General features: G+C 44.6%; 4 protein-coding genes and 1 long non-coding RNA gene across 6 annotated transcripts; 3 read left to right on the forward strand and 2 right to left on the reverse strand.

The window, feature by feature from the left end:
* Positions 1-6,297: 6,297 nt before the first annotated feature.
* On the reverse strand, positions 6,298-9,081 carry LOC124352610 (protein phosphatase 1H-like). The gene is made up of 5 exons (XM_046802150.1): positions 8,587-9,081; positions 8,250-8,508; positions 8,028-8,183; positions 7,453-7,941; positions 6,298-7,372 (listed from the first exon to the last, which is right to left on the reverse strand). Exons 1-5 carry the CDS (start codon positions 8,913-8,915, stop codon positions 6,701-6,703), a joined length of 1,905 nt encoding a protein of 634 aa, XP_046658106.1. The 5' UTR covers positions 8,916-9,081; the 3' UTR covers positions 6,298-6,700.
* A 154-nt stretch (positions 9,082-9,235) lies between these two features.
* On the reverse strand, positions 9,236-10,966 carry LOC124310768 (N(4)-(Beta-N-acetylglucosaminyl)-L-asparaginase-like). 2 transcript variants are annotated; one of them, XM_046774752.1, is made up of 6 exons: positions 10,832-10,966; positions 10,560-10,767; positions 10,350-10,506; positions 10,061-10,286; positions 9,920-9,999; positions 9,236-9,845 (listed from the first exon to the last, which is right to left on the reverse strand). In XM_046774752.1, the coding sequence occupies exons 1-6, from the start codon at positions 10,961-10,963 to the stop codon at positions 9,398-9,400; spliced, it is 1,251 nt and encodes a 416-aa protein (XP_046630708.1). In that variant the 5' UTR covers positions 10,964-10,966; the 3' UTR covers positions 9,236-9,397. The 2 variants fall into 2 exon arrangements, with proteins under 2 accessions (XP_046630708.1, XP_046630702.1); XM_046774746.1 differs by having other exon boundaries at positions 9,236-9,843; positions 9,912-9,999.
* Positions 10,967-11,088: 122 nt separating this feature from the next.
* Positions 11,089-12,554, forward strand: LOC124310870 (DNA-directed RNA polymerase III subunit RPC6-like). The gene is made up of 5 exons (XM_046774979.1): positions 11,089-11,427; positions 11,495-11,749; positions 11,821-11,988; positions 12,055-12,312; positions 12,371-12,554. Exons 1-5 carry the CDS (start codon positions 11,212-11,214, stop codon positions 12,443-12,445), a joined length of 972 nt encoding a protein of 323 aa, XP_046630935.1. The 5' UTR covers positions 11,089-11,211; the 3' UTR covers positions 12,446-12,554.
* A 925-nt stretch (positions 12,555-13,479) lies between these two features.
* LOC124311298 lies at positions 13,480-13,794 on the forward strand. Its single transcript, XR_006909787.1, has 3 exons — positions 13,480-13,540; positions 13,618-13,706; positions 13,775-13,794. It is a non-coding gene; the product is annotated as an uncharacterized LOC124311298 (long non-coding RNA).
* An 873-nt stretch (positions 13,795-14,667) lies between these two features.
* Positions 14,668-19,539, forward strand: LOC124312934 (uncharacterized protein K02A2.6-like). The gene is made up of 3 exons (XM_046777530.1): positions 14,668-16,297; positions 16,358-17,152; positions 17,225-19,539. The coding sequence occupies exons 1-3, from the start codon at positions 14,668-14,670 to the stop codon at positions 19,261-19,263; spliced, it is 4,464 nt and encodes a 1,487-aa protein (XP_046633486.1). The 3' UTR covers positions 19,264-19,539.
* Positions 19,540-22,284: the final 2,745 nt, after the last annotated feature.

Raw genomic sequence — 22,284 nt, forward strand, 5'->3', positions numbered from 1 at the left:
CGATCGCAGACGCAACTGTTGCCGCGCCGGTCACGGAACTCGGCAACTCCTCCCCAGCCTCTCCCACCCTCTTTCCTCCCTCTTTCTTTTTCCCCCACCACCTCTCTTTCATTTTCCGTTTTTCTTTCGCTATATACCCAGCAGAGGGTACCGCCCACTTTATCAAGCCTCGTAGCGCAGCAGCGCATCGGCAGCAGCGCGCGCGAATGTCGTCTGGTATTTACGATCGTAAATAATAAAATCCGTAGAATTCTGGCGAAATTTTATTTATAGGTATCACATTTTGGCATTTGACACTGCGATGTTATACGGAGGAGGGAAGGGGAGATTCATTAGCCCTTTCTAATCAGCTATTACTTATACGTCGATCCCCTATAAAGATATAAAAGGAGGCGTCAATCGAGTACATGGAATCAAAATTTTATTCCAATCGAAATTTATAAAATCAAATGAAAATCAAATCATTTTCAATTTTTTGCTCTTCCATTTTAATATTTCATTTGAAAATAGTCTGCCAAAATGATAAAAATGATTTGTTCAATTTTCTTGTCGAAAATAATTTAGAAAAATTTTATTAGAAATAATTTTTGGCTTAAAGAATTAACCGATTTGAATTTTGCAAAAGGTGCGCGAAATGGTTGCATAACCCATACATATATAAATGACCATCAACATCAGAGAGTATACAGAGTGCAGTAGTATAGACGACATCGAGGCAGTGTGGGAGGGACAGAGTTCCACCCGGCGACGCCTGGGCGGAGCTAAAGCGCAACCAATGAGGAAGCCGATGACAAAAGGTGGCAAGATGGCGAGCGGAGCGATTTAATTGGTCGCAGCCCGACCCCCCTTGATATTGTATTCCTCCCGTGTATATCTTCCCCCCTTTTTCTATAACCCACCCCACCCTCTGTATCAATGTATACCCAACCCCCTCTTCTGCCATATAGAGAAGGGGGGGAAAAGAAAAGAAAAAACCCACCTTTTTACTTTTTATTATTAAAAAACATAGACTAAATAGACTATAGCTATAGCTACTACTACTACAGAGATATACAGTCGTGGCTGAAAGTTTGTATACCTTGTGCTCAAATATACGCCTTTTTACTCTGTATTGGCGGGTAGTGTCAGCCTATCACAAGAGAAAGGGGTTGTTATTTGTGCGCATTTTTCCTTGTTAACCCAAACCCCTCTACCCTCCTCTTTTCTTAACTCTACCCTTTATTATTTTTAACATCACTAACTATTTTACCGCGAAACGGGAGACGGTTATGCAACCCTTTTACCTGACGCTAAATGAATAGAAAATAAGGCTGATAGACAGATTCTATTAATTGCCACTATTCTGTCACGCCACCGTTTAATTCTAGAACTCTTGCTAATCAAGCGTTCGTAAACTTAATTTTGCGTTCCGTAAAAGGGTTGCTTAACCGTCTCCCGTTTCGCGGTAAAATAGTTAGTGATGTTAAAGGGTAGAGTTAAGAAAAGAGGGGGTACAGGGGTTTGGGTTAACAAGGAAAAATGCGGACAAATAACAACCCCTTTCTCTTGTGATAGGCTCACACTACCCGCCGATACAGAGTAAAAAGGCGTATATTTGAGCACAAGGTATACAAACTTTCAGCCACGACTGTATAGCCACTTTTTAAAAAAATTACACAATTTTTCTACATTAGAACCGCTTCTTCCTCCTCTTTGTTAAGTGTCTAGTATGTGTGTAATAACGGGGCCTTGTATAATAAGCGATAAAAATGTGGGTCGGGGTCATTTAATAGGTCGGAAAACATATGACTAAAAAGAATGCTGTGCTGCCGTCGGATGAGAAATAAGAAAAGAAAATTTGTTTTATTTTAAAATATTAATGGACGTGATCATCAAAAGTGAATGCTGCGAATAACAGCTGATGGTGATGAAAGGGCTGCAATGAACAACAGATGGTCCTTTGGTATATATAATAATAATCCAAATCCCTGCTATATAGACAGCAGCCAGCCAGCCAGCAGCTTCCGGATTCTCCATTATATAACTGTCGGCAGCGATTATAAGCGCATAGCAATGATGATGATGGCAGCGGCCGCGGGATTTTCGGCCTCCAGGGATGTGTTAAAAGACAAATCAACGGGTTATTATTAATATTGTCCGTCAGTGGCGACGTCTAGCGATTCGAATAAATTTCCAAATGTCTTAAAATAAATCACAGCCGAGCTATACAGCAGCAGCAGCATAGATGATGATCAGTGTGATGGATGACTAGCAGCCGCGTATAGGCCATCCTCTATAGAGAGAAACTAGGCAATTAGCGACACAGCAAACACCTTTAGATAAACACAAAGAGCGACGGCAGATGACAGACATGGCGGCCGACGACGAGTTATATAAATCCCATCGACGCGCTCTAATATAAATATAGATATTTGTCCAGTTTTTCATCTTTCTTCTAAAGGGGATCGGCCATCACGTTATGATATATAATCCACAATATTTTTTTTTCCGAAAAATATATAATAATAATATATAACAGCTAGGATCACTACAATTTGATCCACACACAGCTGCCCCCCACTCTTGTACACACCCCTTTTATTCGATGCGGGGGTTACATAGACGTACGTAAATGTCTAAAAAAAAAACGAAATAGATTTTTTCGTCGGTTGCGATGGCGATCAAGTTGTGCTGTGCTGTGGGGGTGGCTCTGAAATTCCCCCCTTTTCCTTATATACTACACATCAAATGCTGCTGCGGCATTATATATTTTTATATATATAAAAAAAGGCTTACATGACGTGTACATCATCATGGGAATAGATTGTATATATGGGGCGCGGTCCTCCTATGATGGGCAGGCCATCTCGAAATAAAAAAAAAAAAAAAACTGGTGGAATAAGTTGGGGGTGAAAAAAAAGCGGTTTCAATCAGCCCTAAGATCGAGAGGGTGCACCCCCCTGATGTTGCGCAACCCTCTTCTTCTTATATAAGGGGGAGAATTTTTTTTTTTTTTTTACTGGATCAAAAAAAAAATGAATAGCCCGAGGGGGTTGCTCCTCTTTGTATTTACACCCAGGCCGAATGTGTGTGTATACGAGCGAGATTTCCTCATCAATGAGTATATTGTCAGATTGGAATAATGATGCCCGGCTATTGCTGCATGTGCACAGAAGAACGCGGAGAGGGCTAAAAAATAAAAAGTTCTATATCCTTTGATTCTTCTTCTTCTTCATCTTCTTCTATTATACGAACGGATAGAGAATGAAGGATCACACTGATAACCCCCTTTTTATTTCATTCAAGAGAGCTGCTCTCTATATATTAGACTGTGTATGTTTTTCCTCTCTGATTTTTGTGTATATACACGCGAGTCCAGCAAATATAGAACTTGGGCCTGTTTATTGATGCCTGTCTATCTTATCCACATCCCCCATGTGTTAAGAATGGAAAAAAAGAAAAGAAAAGAAGAAAGAATGGATATATAGTGCACAACATCTGCTGCCAAGCCGGTGCGGATTAACGAATCTCATCATTTGATGTTCTAACCGCATTCGATGCTGACCATCAAGTCATTATATAATTCTTTTTTCTTTTTTTTTAGAGAACGGCCAAGGTGTATATTGAATTACAATCAAGTTCTGGGTGGTTTAGACGTAATATTACGGAAAAAATCAAACTACTTGAATTTCAAAAATAAATAGAAAAACCACCAAGAATTTTCTTATTATATAAGGGGGGATATATCAAATAACGGCCAAATAACTGTCTATTTATTTTGTAAGGCTATATTTTCGACCAATCGATTTTTCCAATGGCGTCCTGTGAAATATATTTTCGATTTTCATTTTAAACTTTTAAACACCGTCGCGCGATGGAATGTATAAATTGATATTTGTCACGCCAGAAATGATTCATTCGATTCTTTCGGCATACGTATAATAGTGTGAGGCAATCTCGTTCATCATCTGATACTCTTATACAAGTGACGTCAATAGAAATGGCGCACACAAGACGTTTTCGGAAAATATATTTATAACCGTCCAACACGTAAAAATAAAAATTGAGGGGGAGAGATAGAAAACTGGGAGGAATGTAAATATTTAGGCGGCGGGAAATTCAAACGCCGAGATGCGACCAAGAGAGAAGAATCTATAAGAAATCAGATTTTGCTGTTAGACATTATTATTATTTCAAAAGGAGAAAAGAAGATAGCTATATAGGAGAGAGAGAGAGCGTGTTGTAATAGAACAATGGGATCGATAAGATCCATCTGTGGATGAGAGAGTGAGAGAGCTAGAAATATGTTTCAGTTCAATTCATTCTTTTCTCCATGCAACCCCCCCCCCTCTCTTTGGTTTTTTGGGTTGCCGCCGTTTGATCTCGACATGTCATCCAACGGCTGCAGGCTATTTCCATTTTTAACGATGTCTATGCATAATAGATGTACATGCATAAGGAATCGAAAACATTCGCAACAAACCCCCCCCCCCCCCCCCAAAAAAAAAGAATAAACAGCAATCGTTATTATATACATAGCATGCGCTATAGGAACAATACAAAACTAGGATCGCGACTGAATCAAGTCCCGAGGTGAAATGATGTTATCCAAAGCTGTCCAGTCAAACTAAATTATATTATTATAAAGTCTTATCAAATAAAATAAAAAAACGTTTTTGTATTTTTGAATATGCACAGCACCAAGGCCGGACCATTAGTCAGCGAAATAGACACACAATAGTTAATGAACGAACATTCCCCCCTCTCTTTTTTTTAAAATAGAAATTCGAATCTCCTAGAAAAATAATAAAAAAAAGAATTCTCTATTCAACAAAAATAGAAGAAATATCTAAAGTCTCTTGTTCCCCCCCTCCTACGCCCTTCAATCAGCCGACGTGAATCAAGTCGCTCAAGTGCAAACGAAGAAATTTTTGTTTTTATTTTCTTAAATACTCGGAAGAGAAATTTAAACAAAAAAAGGAAAATCTAATTATTCCAGAAATTAACGAAATGCAGCGCTATTATATAATACGGGACCGTTGCTGCTGGCATTGACTATCAAATTAATCAAGTTCTCCTTTTATATGCTATGGGAAAATGGAACTATAATATTCGACTACATGAATTTCGAAATGATAGATATCTTTCATGACCATTTGACGACAGCTTCTCCATATCCGTGCGCTATTCTTGTCTATACATCGAATAGCTGAGAGAATGTGAGCGACAGTGTATTGAGGAGAGAGATATCAGGTAATCATCTGGCGAATGAATACAATGCGCCGACTACACGCACAACCCAAAAAATGTGTCTATATACCCTCGGAAAATAAAAAAAAACGACGACGACGCCGATCTGATGGAACGTGAGAAAAAAGGGGGACTTCATTTTTTGGACGTCGATTTTTGTTGTTCCCCCTCGATTCCACCAAGTATTATAGTGTGCAACATACCCCAAAAAATCGAAAGGTGATTTCTCTATAGGCATGACAAAAAAAAAATGAAAAGCGTTTTTTTTCTTTCGGCTAGGAGGAGGAGAGATGCGGATGTGACGTGGGAAATTCCGACTGGGTTCTTCAGCCCCCCGCACTTTTTTTTTTCAATACTTCTTCTTCTTCTGGCCGGATCATTTTCTTTTAGATGCGGGACGTGTATACACAATAGGAATAGGCCGAGCTCTCACAAATAAATGAAAAAAAAAAAAATATCTAACGATAAAAAACATGGAATCGAAACTTTTTCTTCTTCTTCCCCCTCCTAGGGGACATTCCGGATATGATTCGACTAGCTTGATTACCAAAGAGCTATTCTCCCCTCCTTCTTTATATCAAGAAGTAAAAAAAGGAGGCCTAGAAAAAAAAAAAGTAGGAACATGAGAATGAAAAAGTCACTCGTCCATTTATTTGAAGAGCCTCTTATCTTGAAAAAAAAGACCAGTCGACCACCACCATCGATATACGGGTCATGTATCACTATTGCGACGACTCTATGGCTAGAAAATAAATATATATAACTTCAAAATTGTAGTTATGTAACCGGCATTGTTAATAACTCAAGCTGGCGGGAATCGTATTTTTTTGTATTAGCTTAATTACGTTTCTGTGTTTTTCTTTCAATGTTTCACATTGTTAATTTTTATTTCATTTTGTTTGGTTTTGTTTTCAAGGAGAAAAGAATATGAAGAGCCAAAGAAAAAATAATAATGATGAAAGAATGAGAGTATAACAATTATGTAGGAATTATTAGGTGCATTCGACAAATCACATCTCGCATATCCGGTTGCTAACTAATTTAGTATCTTCTTCTTCATTTTTTTTAAAACTAAATAGTGAACAAACACCGCCCTCTATTGAACCAAAATTTTTGACGACATGCCCACCACCTCCAAAGTTTTTTTCTTTCCTATTGAGCACGTTTTTTTTTCTTTTTTCAGACTCTAACAAAAATGAAAAAAAAAACGTGAGGAATGGATATTTAAAGACAAGAAAATTGAATTTTTATAGTAATTTCAAATAATAATAATAATAATAAAGGCGGTTGGTTTTGGCCTTTGAAGAAAAAGAAGAAAAATCGGATGCATCAGGGGGGGAAAGCACTTTCTTGAATGAAACAACCCGGCAATTCCATCTGGCGGTCGAAAAACGAACTCGACAGCCACATAATTAAACAAATAAACACAAACAAACACAAGTTTTTTTTCTTTTTATCTCTCTCATTCCGTCTACGAATTTGACTCGTTTTTATCTTCAATTTCTGGGTCGCTGGTTCCATCCGTGACGGGCTGCAATGGATCAACGATGACCTCCGGCGGCGCCGCAACGTCGCCGACAGTGGCGTCTTTGTCTTCTTCCGCAACGACGACGGCAACGACGCCGGCCTTTTCTTCCGGGTCCAATAGGGTAGCGGCCTTGTCCACAGGCGGAATCCCGTTGGTGTGGATATCGGCGGTCATTCGACCCGGCTGGTTGGCCGCCATGACGGCCGACTCGACGACGGTCGATGGGTCGTTGACCGCAATGTCCACCGACACCTGGTGATCAGACTGGCGATGACTCTGAGATTCCGTTTCCTGCTTCCAGCGGAGGTGCTCTTCCTTGTAGGCGGCCAGCGGGATGACAAAGACGGAGATGTCGTCGATGGTGGCCGATTTGCTGTCGGCCGTCCGCCAACTGCGCTCGCTCAATTTACCCCGCGAGCACATGACCAAGTCCTGGGCGGCCGACGTGAAGCGGTACCGATACCGGGCCGCATCCTCCGCCGGAAACTGCTCCAGGCTCCGCTGCACCGATTCGGCGACGCGCTCATTGCTCGTCACGTCCCACAGACCGTCGGTGCCCATCACCAGCACATCCGTGTCGTAAATGGCCTCTTTCTCAATGTCCACGATGCGAACCTGAATCACCAAATTAAAAAGACATAAATTAAAACCCCAAATAATAATATAAAAATGGAGATTTATGGGCCGATAAGGACCTCTGGTTGTGACGATAGGAAAGGCTTAATGAGGATGCTGGAATTGGGGGCGCGCAAGTCGTGGTCGCCAAAGCCACGCGTCACTCCGATGGTGGCCAGGACTCGGCTCCGTTTGCCTTCGCCATAAACAACCGGGAACTTGAGGTCTTCGGGTGTGACCGTCTTGTAAGCCCAGCCGGTCATGTGAGGCTCGCGGTAGAGGAGCCGCTGGCCAATGTCACGTCGATTGGGACGACGGGAGAAGTCCAGCGCCGTGTACTCGCCGCCCAGCAGCTCCGGCTGGAGGGCGGCCAGCTTGCGAATTCGCTGACGCTCCGTTTCGGGAGTGAAATCGTTGGACAGTGGGAAAGCCTTTCGGCCACGACAGAGAACGGCCCGGGAGTCTCCAGCATTCGACACGAAGAGTTTGCCACAAATGAAGAGAGAGACCACCACTGTGCAGCCGCCCGTCACACGATACACGAATCTGTCTTCGGCGATCAGATTGTCCTAATCCAACCCCCCCAAAAAAAACATTAATGGATCATCCTGTAAAACACAGGGTGAAATTGCTAAAATCAACTTTGATTCGTTACCATTTCGTGGAACGTCGCTTCTAGGGCTCCCACAATGAAACTTTCGACGCCAATTTCTCTTTCAGGAAACCACAAGACTTGATTGCGACCATTCTGGGTAGATTCGTTTATCTCTGGAGTTGGTAACAAGTGATGGATTACCTCCATTAGTTTATCCTGTGAAAAGACTTGTTATTAGTTATGAAAGCTTATGTTTAAATAAAATATAAGTGGTCATTTTACATGGAGAATACAATGGAGTTCATTGGATGCCGATATTGCAGCTCCAGTCCCGGCGTGGCCATCAAAAAGAGCAAAATAGGAGTAAGGTATCCTTTGTCTGGATCTGTGTGTGGTGGAATCTTTTTCAGGTGTAGAGGGAGGAGTGTGGAACTCAGCAGCTTCAGCCGAGTGACCATTATCGGAATGCCTTCTTTCTAGATATCCAACATGGATTCTTGCCTGGTCCTCATTCCTCAGTGACTTTCCAGCGTTGACAGCCCTGAGAAATACATTGACGTTAAAAGTGGAAGATGGCCAGTTGGCTCGACAAATAGTCTGCGTCAAGAGATTTACTTACTCTGCGTAACCTGAATTCCAAGGCATTTTGGTTATGTCTCTTGGAACAATGATGGGCCTGATGGCATGATCACCAGCCACCTGAATCTCGTCTTCCCCATTGAGCTGGAGGAAGTGGGGTCTGGTGTATGGGAATTTCAGGGGCAATTTCGGTTCGCCGTTTTGTCCTACATCGTTATTCTTGTCTGGTGATGCTGTGTCCAGGTTGTTCACGACGGAAAAGAACGCATTTTTGAACTTGTTGAGCATGGCCGAGACGATGCGTGTGACGAGAAACGGACGGTAGTGGAAGAGGTGCGACAAGGACGATGTAAACAGTTCCACCGACATCAACAAAACACCGTCTCAGACGGATGAAAAACAAGACGAACGCGGTGTTTACCAAAGAAAACCCTGTAAATGGTGGTCGAGAAACAATGAATAATTCCCGACACGGCTGACCAATTAACAAGAAATAACACATCAGCATTTAGCAGACGCCTGTAATGTACACAAAAATGACCCAGATGGCTCCACTGTCGACCTGTCGTCATCTGCCAATCGGAAGCTACTTCACTCTCAGTGATCACTGCATTCCCGAATTCACGAGACGTTATTGAATTATATTTTTAGGATTAATCACAAAATAATTTCCATCAGATTAAATTTTATAGCTTTGAAAAATATTTATTTTAATATATCTTTATAAACCCAACTAATGTATCGATGACTTATAATGCGCGCTGTTTGATTTAGACCACCCATGAATAGGACATCATTTTAATTATCACAATACATAGCAAAAATATACGACTGTTGGCGTTTTCGATAGGTTACGAAGGAAGAGTGCAATCGACGAAATATACTTTAGGCTTACTTAAATCGGAATTGGCAACGGCATAAGTGAAATTTTTAAAACCGTAACAAGCAGCACCAAACTCTCCATTTGTCTTCATAGCCACGACAGCCCCTTCAAACTTCGGGTAATAGCCTGCTATGGTTTTGAGCGAGTAGGCTGCCGCAGTACTGGGAGTCATGCCATTTCGCATGTGTTCAACGGTAGCAAAGCTTGGCAAGAATCTCATCAAGACGTCACCATCACCAGTAGCGGCAGCTCCACCAACTTGCTGGTCCACGTAAGATCCCGAACCTGTGATGGGTGCGTCGCCCACTCGTCCCGGGATTTTATGTCTGGCGCCGTTAGTGGACGTTCCACTCGCCATTTTCCCTTCCGCGTCGATTGCCACCATTCCTATGGTGTCATGGCTCTTTTTAAATTCTAAATATTAAAGTAAAGGATAAACAAAATTAATATCCATTAAAATTAAATTCTAATAATTAACACACCGTCGTCGTTTGTGCCTGGCTCTGATTTTGCATGCACTTCACTAGGAGTATACGGACCACAATTTCTTTCTGGAATCGGCAGTACATTCTAAATCAAGTTATGTGAAATTAATAACGCATAAAATTGAAACTTAAAATAAATTGATTACCTTCCAAAAGTTCGGCTGACAATTTTGGGTTTTCCAATCCTGCCAAATTTCATTTGAATCACTAGTAGTCAGGTTTTCTACTTTGAAGCCCATTTGGATTGCAAATTGAGTTGCACCATCTCCAACTAAAAGTGTGTGATCAGTATGTTCCATGACTTTGCGAGCAACACTGATGGCACTCTTAATGTTCTTCATGCCAGCCACAGCTCCACATCGATGTGTGGGTCTGTAACAAAAAAATAAATGCATAAACTATTAGTTTACAGAATAAAATAAATTAGTTCTTTACCCATCCATAATCATAGCATCTAAAGTTGTTTCTCCATTTTCATCTGGACTTCCACCAAAACCGACAGTGCCATCACACTGTTCATTTTCACAAACTGAACAGCCCTCTTCCACAGCATCTAGAGCCGATTTTCCATTCTCTGACAGTACTTCCCAAGCTAATACAAAATATGGATACCAATAATTTGCTTTGATGGAAGAAAATCAATACCTTTCTTTGTTGCATTTGTAAATGCCCATGTGTTGATAATGGCAGGTAGCATATTTTTTGTTGAAGGCCAACTCTGTTTAACTTGTCCAATTTCACTATCTGGAACTTTTATCACAAACTGCGTGCAAGATGAACTATGAATGTGTAGAAAGAGACCTAGACCGATAATAACACCAACCAATACCATATTGATTTGCGTGAACCAAACCTAAAAGAAATGAATGAAATTATCAAAACAAATTCATACCATCAGATTGTTAGATGGTTACTACTTTATTCTGATATTTAAAAATGATTCGGTAACAAATAAATTCTATCCAACTTGAATGTTCAAATCCTAATGTCAAAAATGCGCAGACAGAGAATGAAGAATCCGAATTGATAGAGCCACTCAACTCAGTCATAACAGTCAACAGTGTTGCGCGATTTATTTGAAAAATCAAATATTCAGTCGCGCAAGTAGCGCAACACTGTTGAAAAAAAGGGGGGTATTACAAACGTTTTTGCTCGTCGTCGTCGAGTACGTCGACTCGACGTCGGAGCCTTCACTGTTGGGTGTTACTCGAAGCGAGCAGGTCTGAGATGAAACGTTGACGACGTATTTAGCAACCAAAACGTGTAGTAAATTCTTAGAAAAATCTGCTGTTTTAAAATGGTCTCAAAGATAGTAATTAAGAAAGAGAAAGTCGATGATGCAAGGCCAGGACCATCTGTGCCGAGAGATGACGATATGACTGAAATTGAAGCTCGCATACTTGAACTGCTAAGAGAATATCCGAAAGGGATTAACGACAAGATATTGGAAACTCATATGTCCAACCTCGACAAGCAAATTCAAATTATTGTTCTAAATCGACTGCTCAAAGAAGTAAAAATTTTAATGGAGTTTTAGCTAAATTTTAATTAACTAACCCTGTTTATTTGTGCTGATGTAGAAGAAAGTGTACATGTTCAAAGCACCTGTAACAAATGCATTGTTTTGGTGCCTCAATGAGCAACCTGCCAGTATTAAACTAAAGGGAGTTGACAAAGAAGAGAATGCGGTTATGAGGATCATTGAAGAGGCAGGAAACAAGGGTATTTTGAATAAAGACATCCGTGACCAGTCTGGCTTGAATCTAACAGCCATCAACAAGATACTCAAAGCTCTGGAAGGAAAGGAATTAATCAAATCTGTCTTATCTATTTCAGTAAGTTATAGAAACAAAGTTTTTTTTGTCCTAAATAAGAACACCCCTTTTGTAATGTAATTTTTTTCCAGGTCGCAAAGATAAAAGTTTACATGCTATTCGACTTAGAACCTGACAGATCAGTTACAGGAGGTTCATGGTACACTGATGGTGAATTTGAATCAGAACTGGTGGATATTGTGAATCAGCAATGCTACAGGATGTTGCAACAGAAAGCTGAAGCAGCCAGACTTAAAGCTGTAAGTTAATTTTTTAAAACTGACTAACATTTTTTAATCCTTTTGACATTTGTTATTCTGAATCAGATGGACGGCCCCTTAATAGTGCGCAACGCGTCGTTTCTCTCTTCCAAAGAGATGTGCCAAATGATTTCAGATTTGAACATAGTCAAGTTTAATTTAACAGTTGAAGAAATCGAAGCCATTCTCGAAACGCTTGTCTATGACGGAAAAATCGAAATGCGTATGGTATCCGATGGCGATGAGAAAATCAAAACGTACAGAACTGTTGAAACGCTCCTATCTTCTGCTGCAATTGTTCGAATCCCCTGCGGAGTTTGTCCAGTAATTAAAATTGTATTATTTTTTTTTATCACTTCTATTAAGCAAACGATTTTATCAGGTCATTGAGAAGTGCGGTACTGTAGGTGAGGTTCAACCGAAAAATTGCGCCTATTATGATCAATGGTTGGATTAAAAGGATGAAATCCCAAGACACTACTTACATCGAACCAATAAGGAAGGATACTTTGAATTAAAAGAGTAATGTAAAAATTTAACTTTGAAGACTATGGAATAAATTTTGTATTAAAACTGTCATCACATCTCTCATCCATTTCCTCGTCAAGAAGCTCTAGGCAATTACCCATACATATTAACGAAAGCTCCGTACTTGGTTGGGAACCTGAAGTAACGCTTGCCTTCAACACTGCCATATTTTTTTCCGACAGGTTAATCATAGTGAATACCTATCCACCATCCAGGTTTAAAACTAGTGTTCCCAATTGATAACTCCACGGCGACGTGCTAGCCCTGACACGGCAACTTTACATCTTTCATCAACTCGAAGAGCTTTTCCTAATTTTCCTCTTCAGCCTTCTTAGTCTGTGGTTCTTCTGCCTTCTGGTTGATTAATCCCCAAGTCAGACTCACCTACCCATTTGAACTTCTAGACACTATTTGACCTGAAATAACAAGAATTCCAATCTCTATTCTAGGTCGGTATCAACAACCTCATCAATGCGAAGGCGAACAGTAGTTACAGTAGTTGCTTGCGTTTGGGCCAAGATGAAATGTGAAAAGGCTCTTTATTTGTGGTGGTCAACTTAGTAGAAAAAAATCCAGTTTTATTTGATCAAATGAGAGATAAAAGAATCTTGATTGGAGACGCGCGCAGGTCGTTGGTGTCCGACCATCATCGTTTGAATATGTTGGGCATTTCGTGGTCTGCTGGATGGAGTCCATTGTCGCTGGCAATGACGGCCCTGGCTGGATTGCTCGAGGGATATTATTGGGTGTGGAGTCGTTACCACTTTGTTCGCCTCATCTGCGCTCTGCCCGGACCGAAAACTTTACCTTTGCTGGACAACATTCTCGGTGGAAAACACTTTTGATAGTACGATTTCAAAATTGATTAAGCTCACTTGTTTATTGACATCTAATGAACTGATTTTTTTTTTGACTTTCTCTAGAGCGTTTGTTTGTTGAATGGATAAAATGGAATGGATATCTTTCCCGAGTATGGATCAGTTACTATCCGATGCTTCACGTGCCTCATCATGAACTATTGGAGGTACACTATTAATAAGCGTTCTATTAAGTTTAGATAACAGGAGGTCCTTACAAATGAGCATTATTTTCTACGTGTAGCCGATTCTTTCCAATCAAAATCTCTAAACAAAAATCGGGCGAATACAAATTCTTTTTACCTGGAAACTGCCTCGCTGCTGTGTTATCGGGTATAATATGACACTCAGCTTTTTTCATTGCCATTCCAGTCTCGTATCATTATTTTGGTATATTGCAGGTGACAAATGGCGTCCTCGTCGCAAATTGCTGACTCCAGCGTTCCACTTCAAAATTCTCGATGAATTCATGGCTTCCTTCAATGAAAAGAGCATGGCCTCCGTTGCCAAAATAGAAGAAATTCTGGGGACAGCAGGACAGCTGGAAGCAAAGAAATCGACGTCTTTTCGATTATGACCGAGCTCGTTTTCGATGTTTTCTGTGGTAATTTTATTATGGTGGTAAACTGGTAATTGTTGTGTATGTGTATCAGTGTTGTCAAGCTGCCCGCCAGGTGGCGCAGGGTGCGTCCGAGGCGCTCGGTGTGGAAGCCGTGTGCGGGCAGTCTCGCTTACGCTTTCGTGTGTTAAAGATCTACGTCTCATGTGCGACTCAATACATTCGTATTTAACAAGGACATAACATGGCGCAGTTGGACTTATCGTAACGCCCTTTGTTTTTTTTCGTGTTGCATTTTGTGGCTTTTCTGGGCATATTTGTGTACACATATCGTCAGTGATCGCTCGCCCATCTCCTACCCTCGTCCGTAGCGTGGTGGCGGCCATCTTGGCGGTCTTTGTTCTCCATATCGACAGTGGTGACTAGCGAATCCATTTACTTTTTTTCTCGACAGTCAGTGTGTCTTAGTGCCCGGCGTCGTATATTTGGTGGCTCCACTCCCCAATTTGAGCGGAACATTTTTATGCCCGTCGTTCTCGCAACGTCCCAGCGTTCGTCATTGCCGTGGTTGTGTGTTCACTGGGGAACACGTGCAGCGTCGTCTCTCTCCGATAGTGGGCTTCGACTCGAGTGAATACCTATATGACCAGCCACCAGCACAACTTACGCTCATCCAGTCGTCAACGGTCACCCCCCGTCCCACAACAGGCGTCCCGTTCTGTACAACCGGTCAGCATGGCTACGGCGGCTGACGCAATGGACGCCGCGACCGCTGCAGCAGCAGCTGCAACGGCCGCAAATTCCCGCATGGACGCCATGGAGCAAAATCAACTCACGATGACCACCCAGCTGGCTGGCATCGCTCAACAGCTCCAGGCGTTGCTCGGCGGCGCCGGCAGCAGCGGTGGCGCTGGCGGAGGTGGCAGCAGCGGTGGCGGAGGCGGCAGCAGCGGTGGCGCTGGCGGAGGCGGCAGCAGCGGTGGCGCTGGTGGAGGCGGCGGTGGCGCTGGCGGAGGCGGTGGCAGCGCGGGTATCGTCCCGCCCCCAGCCCCTATGATCACGCCTCAGCGACGCCGTATCGACCCGTCCTGTCTGGACAAATTGCCTGGCGACGCGTCGCTCTCCCAGCTTCGTGCTTGGACAAATCGATGGAACGATTTCAGCCAATTGAACCAGCTCAGCGCGTATCCGATCAACGAGCAGATGGCCGCCTTTCGGATGGTCCTGGACCCTGCTATGCACCAGGTCGTCGAGGTGGCGCTCGGCATATCTCCGACGTCAATGGCGACCCCGGCCGACGTCCTCGGCCAGATAAGGGACTACATCCGGTCAAAACGCAACATAGCTTTGGACAGAGTCGCCTTTGAAGAATGCAAACAAGGTACGACGGAAACTTTTGATGAATTTTATATTCGGCTCAAGAACCTCGCGGAAGCTGCCAACCTCTGTATCGCCTGCGTGGACGAAAGAATGGCGACGCGCATAATGGCAGGCATCCGTGACGCGGAAACAAAGCGACGTCTGTTGGCCATCAGTCCGTTCCCCACGGCCCAGCAGACCATCAACATATGCCGTAGTGAGGAGTCGGCACGGGCAAACGAGAAATCTTTGAATAGCCCAGTGTCAGTAGCCAAAATACAACTCAAGCACCAGCGGCAGTTCCGGCAGTCAGAAGCCAACAAGTGTCGATCGTGCGGCCGCCCGGCCCATCATTCGGATGAACAGTGCCCGGCAATCGGGAGGCAGTGTCATAGTTGCGGACAGGAGAACCATTTCGCCCCATGCTGCCCAACGAGGTCAAGATCGGGCGCTGGTCACCAGGCTGGCGGAAGCGGCAGCAGCGGTGGCGCTGGCGGAAGTGGCAGCAGCGGTGGCGCTGGCGGAAGTGGCAGCAGCGGTGGCGCTGGCGGAAGTGGCAGCAGCGGTGGCGCTAGTAATCGTGCCCGCATCAACATGAAGCGCGTGGTGGTCGGCAACGTGAGCACATCCCGACGACGGCAACCGGCACCCACCATTCCAATGCAAATTTGCGGCCCAACCGGAAATGTGATAGCAACCATACCGGAGGCGACGCCAGATAGTGGAGCAGAAGCTACCGTTGCCGGCATGGAGGTGCTGCGCCAGTTGGGGCTATCGGAGCAGGACCTCTCGCACTGCCCGTTCGAGCTTGTGATGGCGGACAAATCGACTCCTCTCCTCGCAGTGGGAGAGAAGGAATTTTGCGTCAAGTACGAAGGAGGGACGGCAACCATAACCATTCTATTCAGCCCAGACGTAGAGGGACTCCTCGTCGCCTGGCATGATTGCAAGGCTCTAGGAATCCTTCATGAAGACTACCCCAAACCAATCCGGAAGCCAGCTACGGGTATTTCAATTCAATCCCTCGCGTCAACCGTTAAACCAAAAAGTATTTGCGACATTATAGGCCCTATCCCGTCGCACCCCACCGTGGACGATGTCAAGCGGATCGAGGAGGCCATTGCAGACGGTTATGCCGATGTGTTCGACCAATCGGGTATTCTAAAGTGCATGGAAGGCCCGGAAATGACAATCGAGCTCAAGGATGATGCCGAGCCATACCATGTCAACGGGGCCCGACCAATACCCTTCGCCGATCGGCCGGAAGTAAAACGCTTGCTGGATGAATACGTGGCTAAAGGTATTATTACCCCCGTAACGGAGGCCTCAGAATGGGCAGCCCCCTTAGTAGTCACTCGTAAAGCGGACGGGTCCTTGCGCTTATGCATAGATCACACCAAGCTGAATCGCCATGTCCGCCGGCCGACACATCCAACCCGCACTCCGCGGGACGCCGTCGCTGAAATCGCTGGAGACGCCAAATTTTTTACATCCTTCGATGCAGCCAATGGGTATTTTCAAATTCCCCTCCACCCGTCGTCGCAACATCTAACCATATTCATGACGCCGTGGGGCAGGTATAAATTCCTCAGGGCATCCATGGGGCTTTGCAGCTCCAGTGATGAATATAACCGGCGCGCCGACGTCGCCTTCCAGGGCGTCCCCCATACCGTCAGGGTCGTCGACGACCTTCTCCGCTTTGACTCCGCGTTTCCGGAACACGTCGCCGGAGTCTGTGCCGTCTTGTCAGCCGCTAGGAAGGCCGGCATCACCTTCAGCCGGAAAAAATTCTGCTTCGCCCAGCAACAGATCCAGTGGGTTGGATACCAAATACAGCCAGGTGGCGTCACGGTCGACCCTGGTAAGCTAAGGGCTATTTCTGACTTTCCCCGACCAACTAATATTACGGAACTCCGTTCCTTCATGGGCCTAGTTGAGCAGCTCGCCGGATTTTCTACGTCAGTTGCCGCAGCCAAGGCGCCTCTCCGCCCCCTGTTGAGTGTCAGAACACCTTTTGAATGGACCGCTGACCACGACACAGCCTTTTCCGCCGTCAAGCAGGCGCTGTTAGCGCCGCCCGTCCTGGCACAGTTTGATCCATCGCTGGAAACGTCCCTCCAGGTGGATGCATCGCGGAAACACGGCATGGGATATGCCCTCCTGCAGCTACACGGGTCTACATGGAAACTGGTCGACGCCAACTCCAGATGGTGTACCGACACAGAGTCCCGCTACGCCATTGTGGAGCTGGAACTGGCCGCCGTCGAGTGGGCCATGAGGAAATGCAAACTATACCTACTCGGCCTGCCTATGTTTCGCCTGATCGTCGATCATCAGGCCCTTGTCACCATCCTAGACAAGTATACCCTAGATGCTGTGGAAAACCCGAAGCTGCAGCGCCTAAAGGAACGCCTTTCGCCCTTCGTGTTCACGACGGAGTGGCGCAAGGGCCGCGATCATGCCATTCCAGACGCGCTATCCCGTGCGCCCGTGCACGATCCCGGTCCAGACGACGAAGCCGTCAACACCGACGTCCAGTCATTCGCGCAAAGGATAATCGTACGTCAAGTCAACATTATGCAGCGGGAGGACGAAGAGCTAGAGCCCGTTGAGGACCCCCCGCATTTACCAGATCCTTTACTGGAGGACCTCAGGGCTGTAGCCTCAACAGACGCCGATTACTCAGCGCTTATTACCGCGATCTCGCACGGTTTCACCACCAACAGGGAGCGCACAGCCCAATGCGTTCGGCAATATTGGAACATCCGGACGGAACTGTCCGTGGAGGATGGCCTCGTCTTGTTCGGTCGACGGATTGTCATCCCCAAACCAGCCCGCCGCGACTTACTACGGAAATTGCATTCAGCTCATCAAGGGATAGTGCGCATGAAGCGGCGCGCCCGACAAACTGTATTCTGGCCCGGGATCTCAAACGACATAACCATGTTAGTGGAGAGTTGTGGTTCATGCCAACAGCGACTCCCAGCTCAACAACAGGAGCCTCTGATGCGTGATCCCCTGCCCTCTCGTGTTTTCGAAGATGTCTCGGTCGACCTTTTCCAGTCTGGTTCGCTTCATTTTCTCGTCTATGCCGACCGCCTATCTGGATGGCCAATCGTGCACCAGTGGCGCCACGACCCGTCCGCTCGCGAAGTGACCCAGGCGATAGTCGAGAACTTCGTGGATCTCGGTGTCCCGGTCCGCCTGCGGTCAGATAACGGCCCACAATTTGACTCTAATCTCTTCCAGACGAAGCTACGGCAGTGGGGCGTTCAATGGGGAAATTCGACGCCCGAATATCCACAAAGCAACGGACACGCGGAGGCGGCGGTTGCCGCCATGAAAGAGCTCGTGACAAAAATTTCGCCTAACGGCGATATCTCTTCCGACGAATTTTCTCGCGGGATGCTGGAATTCAGGAATACCCCAAGGGAGAACGGTGTGTCGCCAGCAGAAATGGTTTTTGGCCACCCGCTGCGGTCCATCATTCCGGCTCACCGGTCGTCGTACGCCGCACGCTGGAGGACTGTCATGGAAGGAAGGGACCGCCAGGCAGAAATCGACGCCGGGGTCAAGTTCCGGTACGACGAACACGCACGGCCTCTGGCCCCACTTCCTTTGGGGACCCACGTACGGATTTGGAACCCCAAATCCAAGTTATGGGACAAGATGGGAGTCATTGTCAGTGTCGGGCGCTATCGCTCCTACCGCGTCAAATTCGCAAGCGGGAGCGTCTTATGGCGAAACCGCCGTTTCCTACGCCCAATGATCGCCGCCACGCCAGCCGACGAAGACGGAACCGACGATGGAGGAAATCGGGGTACAGACGCCAGCACCGCGGATCCTGATGGAAAGGAGAGCGACAGCGTATCCATCGACCACAGCCGTCCCGGGGAAATCACCGACAGCGGCCAGCCCGCGCCTCGGCGAAGCGGCCGGATTCCAAAGCGCCGAGTCATGTTCGATATCTAGTTGCAATGCCCGCCTCGTCCAAGTACCCTTCCCGCCTCATTACCATCCCCTGTGTTAAGTGTGTTAAGCCGTTACGTGCATTTTGTCAATGATGTAACGTCTTGGGAAGAGTTGTTGTGTATGTGTATCAGTGTTGTCAAGCTGCCCGCCAGGTGGCGCAGGGTGCGTCCGAGGCGCTCGGTGTGGAAGCCGTGTGCGGGCAGTCTCGCTTACGCTTTCGTGTGTTAAAGATCTACGTCTCATGTGCGACTCAATACATTCGTATTTAACAAGGACATAACAGTAATATTATTAATTGGTAAATAAATCAAATGGCTGACATTTTATAAAACACAATTTTTTTGTTTGGTTCAAGAAACTTCCATGGGCAAGAATACGTGGAGTGAAGAGAAAAAGAATACATTTGCAAAGAGTCTTCAATGGTGAGTTTGAACGATTTCATTTGATATACTTGTCCTTGACCAATTTCATCTTGTCAGTTTGGAGAACATCTTGATTGAACGTGCCATCCGTAAACCGTGGCTGAGAATCGATTGGATTTACAAATTGACCGCACTTTACCGCAAACAACAGCAGTACTCTTCTTTTTTCGACACCGTCCACGAAAAGGCAAATAACGGCTGAATTTGGGTTTTTAATTGGGCGTAATCTCATATTATTGGAAATGTTATTAAAACAGGTGATTCGAGAACGCCGTGAATTTCACAGAGAGAACGCAGAGAAATACTCAAATCAACCAGTGATGAACAACAACGCCGAGGAAGAGGTCAACTTCTCACGACCAAGTATAAATTTCAACTCTTGTTGCACTAAATTGTCATCTGAATTAAATTAATCGGCAGTCATTTCTCATCAGAGGAGAGATTAGCGATTTTGGATTTATTATTAAAAGTATCGGAAGAGAATCCTGATTTCGACGACAAGATGAACGGCGACGAAATTTCTCTTTTCATGACCGCGGTAACAAAGTTCTTCGGGAATCATATTTTTACAGACAGTTATATTCATTCAGTGATAAATGCTGCAGGGTTAAAACATCTGGGACCATGACTTGGTTTATTTACCTCTTAGCTAAACATCCGGAACACCAGGTGCTATAGGGTACATATGTTACGAATCGAATTAGTGAAATACCTTCTTCATAAATTAACCATTTTTTATTTGATTCAGAAATTGGTGATCGAAGAATTGGATCTGGTTTTTGGCGAATCCGATCGGCCAGAGACGGCGCAGGACTTGACTCAGCTCAAATACATTCGATTTAAGTCGGTATGTCAGTTTTAATTCCCCGCAGAATGCGGATAATTTATTTGGTCGATTTCATTGGCATCAGCTTAAAAAATATGTTCAATTGATTCATAGGTGCTTACACTTTACCAAAGGGCTTAACAGTTCTAAATATTGGTATGACCCATCGCAACCCAGAGGTTTTTCCTGAACCGGATGCTTTCAAGCCGGAACGATTTCTTCCGGAGAACTGCATCGGTCGGCATCCATACGCTTTCATTCCATTTAGCACCGGACCTCGAAATTGCATCGGTGGGTCTAATTCTCTCATGAAAATCATTTAAAATTGAAAATTTTGTTTGAATTTATTTTTCAACTTCTTAGCGCAAAAGTTCGCCATGGAGGCCAAAGTTGCAATCGCCAACATATTGCGGCGGCTGCGATTTTCTCTTTCAGATACTTCAGGCCCACTTCATCTCCTTACATTTCAACGACGTTATTACATATTGTTATACATATTGATACAGAGATTTGAGGGATTTTAAATTTTTTTTTTATTATGTCACATTTCTAGGCGGAGAATGTAGTTAACCCGATCTGTGTAAATTTTAATTTAATCAAAATGTAATTTCAATAACGTCCCACATTTGGCTGATGTAGGGCGATTTCTGAACGCAGGAGGAGTTTCGTTTTTCGGTGGATTTTCCCTTTGCCATCAGGGAAGGGTATTTACTGTATCTCAGGGTATTTCACCTGAGCCTGTTGGATTTTCTGTTCAGGTTTGAAAGCAAATCTGAAGGACCACTACCTCGAGGACAGGGGGTCTAAGCACAATCCGATCTTCAACAGATTGTACCAAATCAACATACAGCTAGTCTGGCCGTGACCTATGAGATTACCTCCTACTCCTCAATCTCAGCTCCACAAGCCCCCTAGACACTCGGTCGTCGTGACGCAGATTTGGGCCTTTTTTTTTACAATTTCTGTGGCGCCGCCTGATGATTGGGTGATGAACCAACCATGATCCCGCTGAGAGTCGAACTCGATGCCGAAACGTTGAGGTCTCGATGTTCCCATGATAAAGCCACGCCTTATCCGACTCACCCACTCTGTTCACATTATTAATTCTTTTATTTGCTACCAGAATATTGACTTGTGACATCTATTTAACCGTTTGGCAGTTATTTCCGAAGGATTTACGGTTGACATAAATTCAATCCAGCCAAAATTGAATTAAACAATGAAATTAATCATGAACATTGTGAGGAAAAATGTAAATAATTTTAATAAATTACCTGAATGCTGGACGTTTTATCTACCCGGCAAAAAATAGGTCCAGTAGACTAGAATAGATACGCCCTATCCCCGACGTTGTCAACAGTCGCCGCCAGGGTACGGAAACTTCCATCCACTCAATTAATAACTAAATCAAAATTAAATTTGCTACGTTAATTGACAGAAAGATTCCCTGGTGTCTTTCGTCCTGTGGTCTAGCCGGCCCAAATCCAATAGAGGCTAAGCATAGATAATGAATCGTCCACATCTGTATAAAAGGCCCTACTCTGTGTCACATTAATACAAGGAGTCTAGGGCGTTGGTTAAACCGGGGTTGTCGAGGGGAGGACAATCCATCTGTGCTCTGCAAACATTTCCCGTATAAACTGATCTTAGATATTTATTTGACTATTTAGGAGGAACTGGTAGTCTGCTAGGTAAAAAATATACTGTTGTGTATTCCCCTGGGTGTTTTGAAGAATGAATGATGACTTTAACGACCGGCCGAGATTTATTTTT

The sequence above is a fragment of the Daphnia pulicaria genome, chromosome 1 (assembly GCF_021234035.1).
Source record: "Daphnia pulicaria isolate SC F1-1A chromosome 1, SC_F0-13Bv2, whole genome shotgun sequence".
In the NCBI taxonomy this organism is placed as follows: Eukaryota; Metazoa; Arthropoda; class Branchiopoda; order Diplostraca; family Daphniidae; genus Daphnia; species Daphnia pulicaria.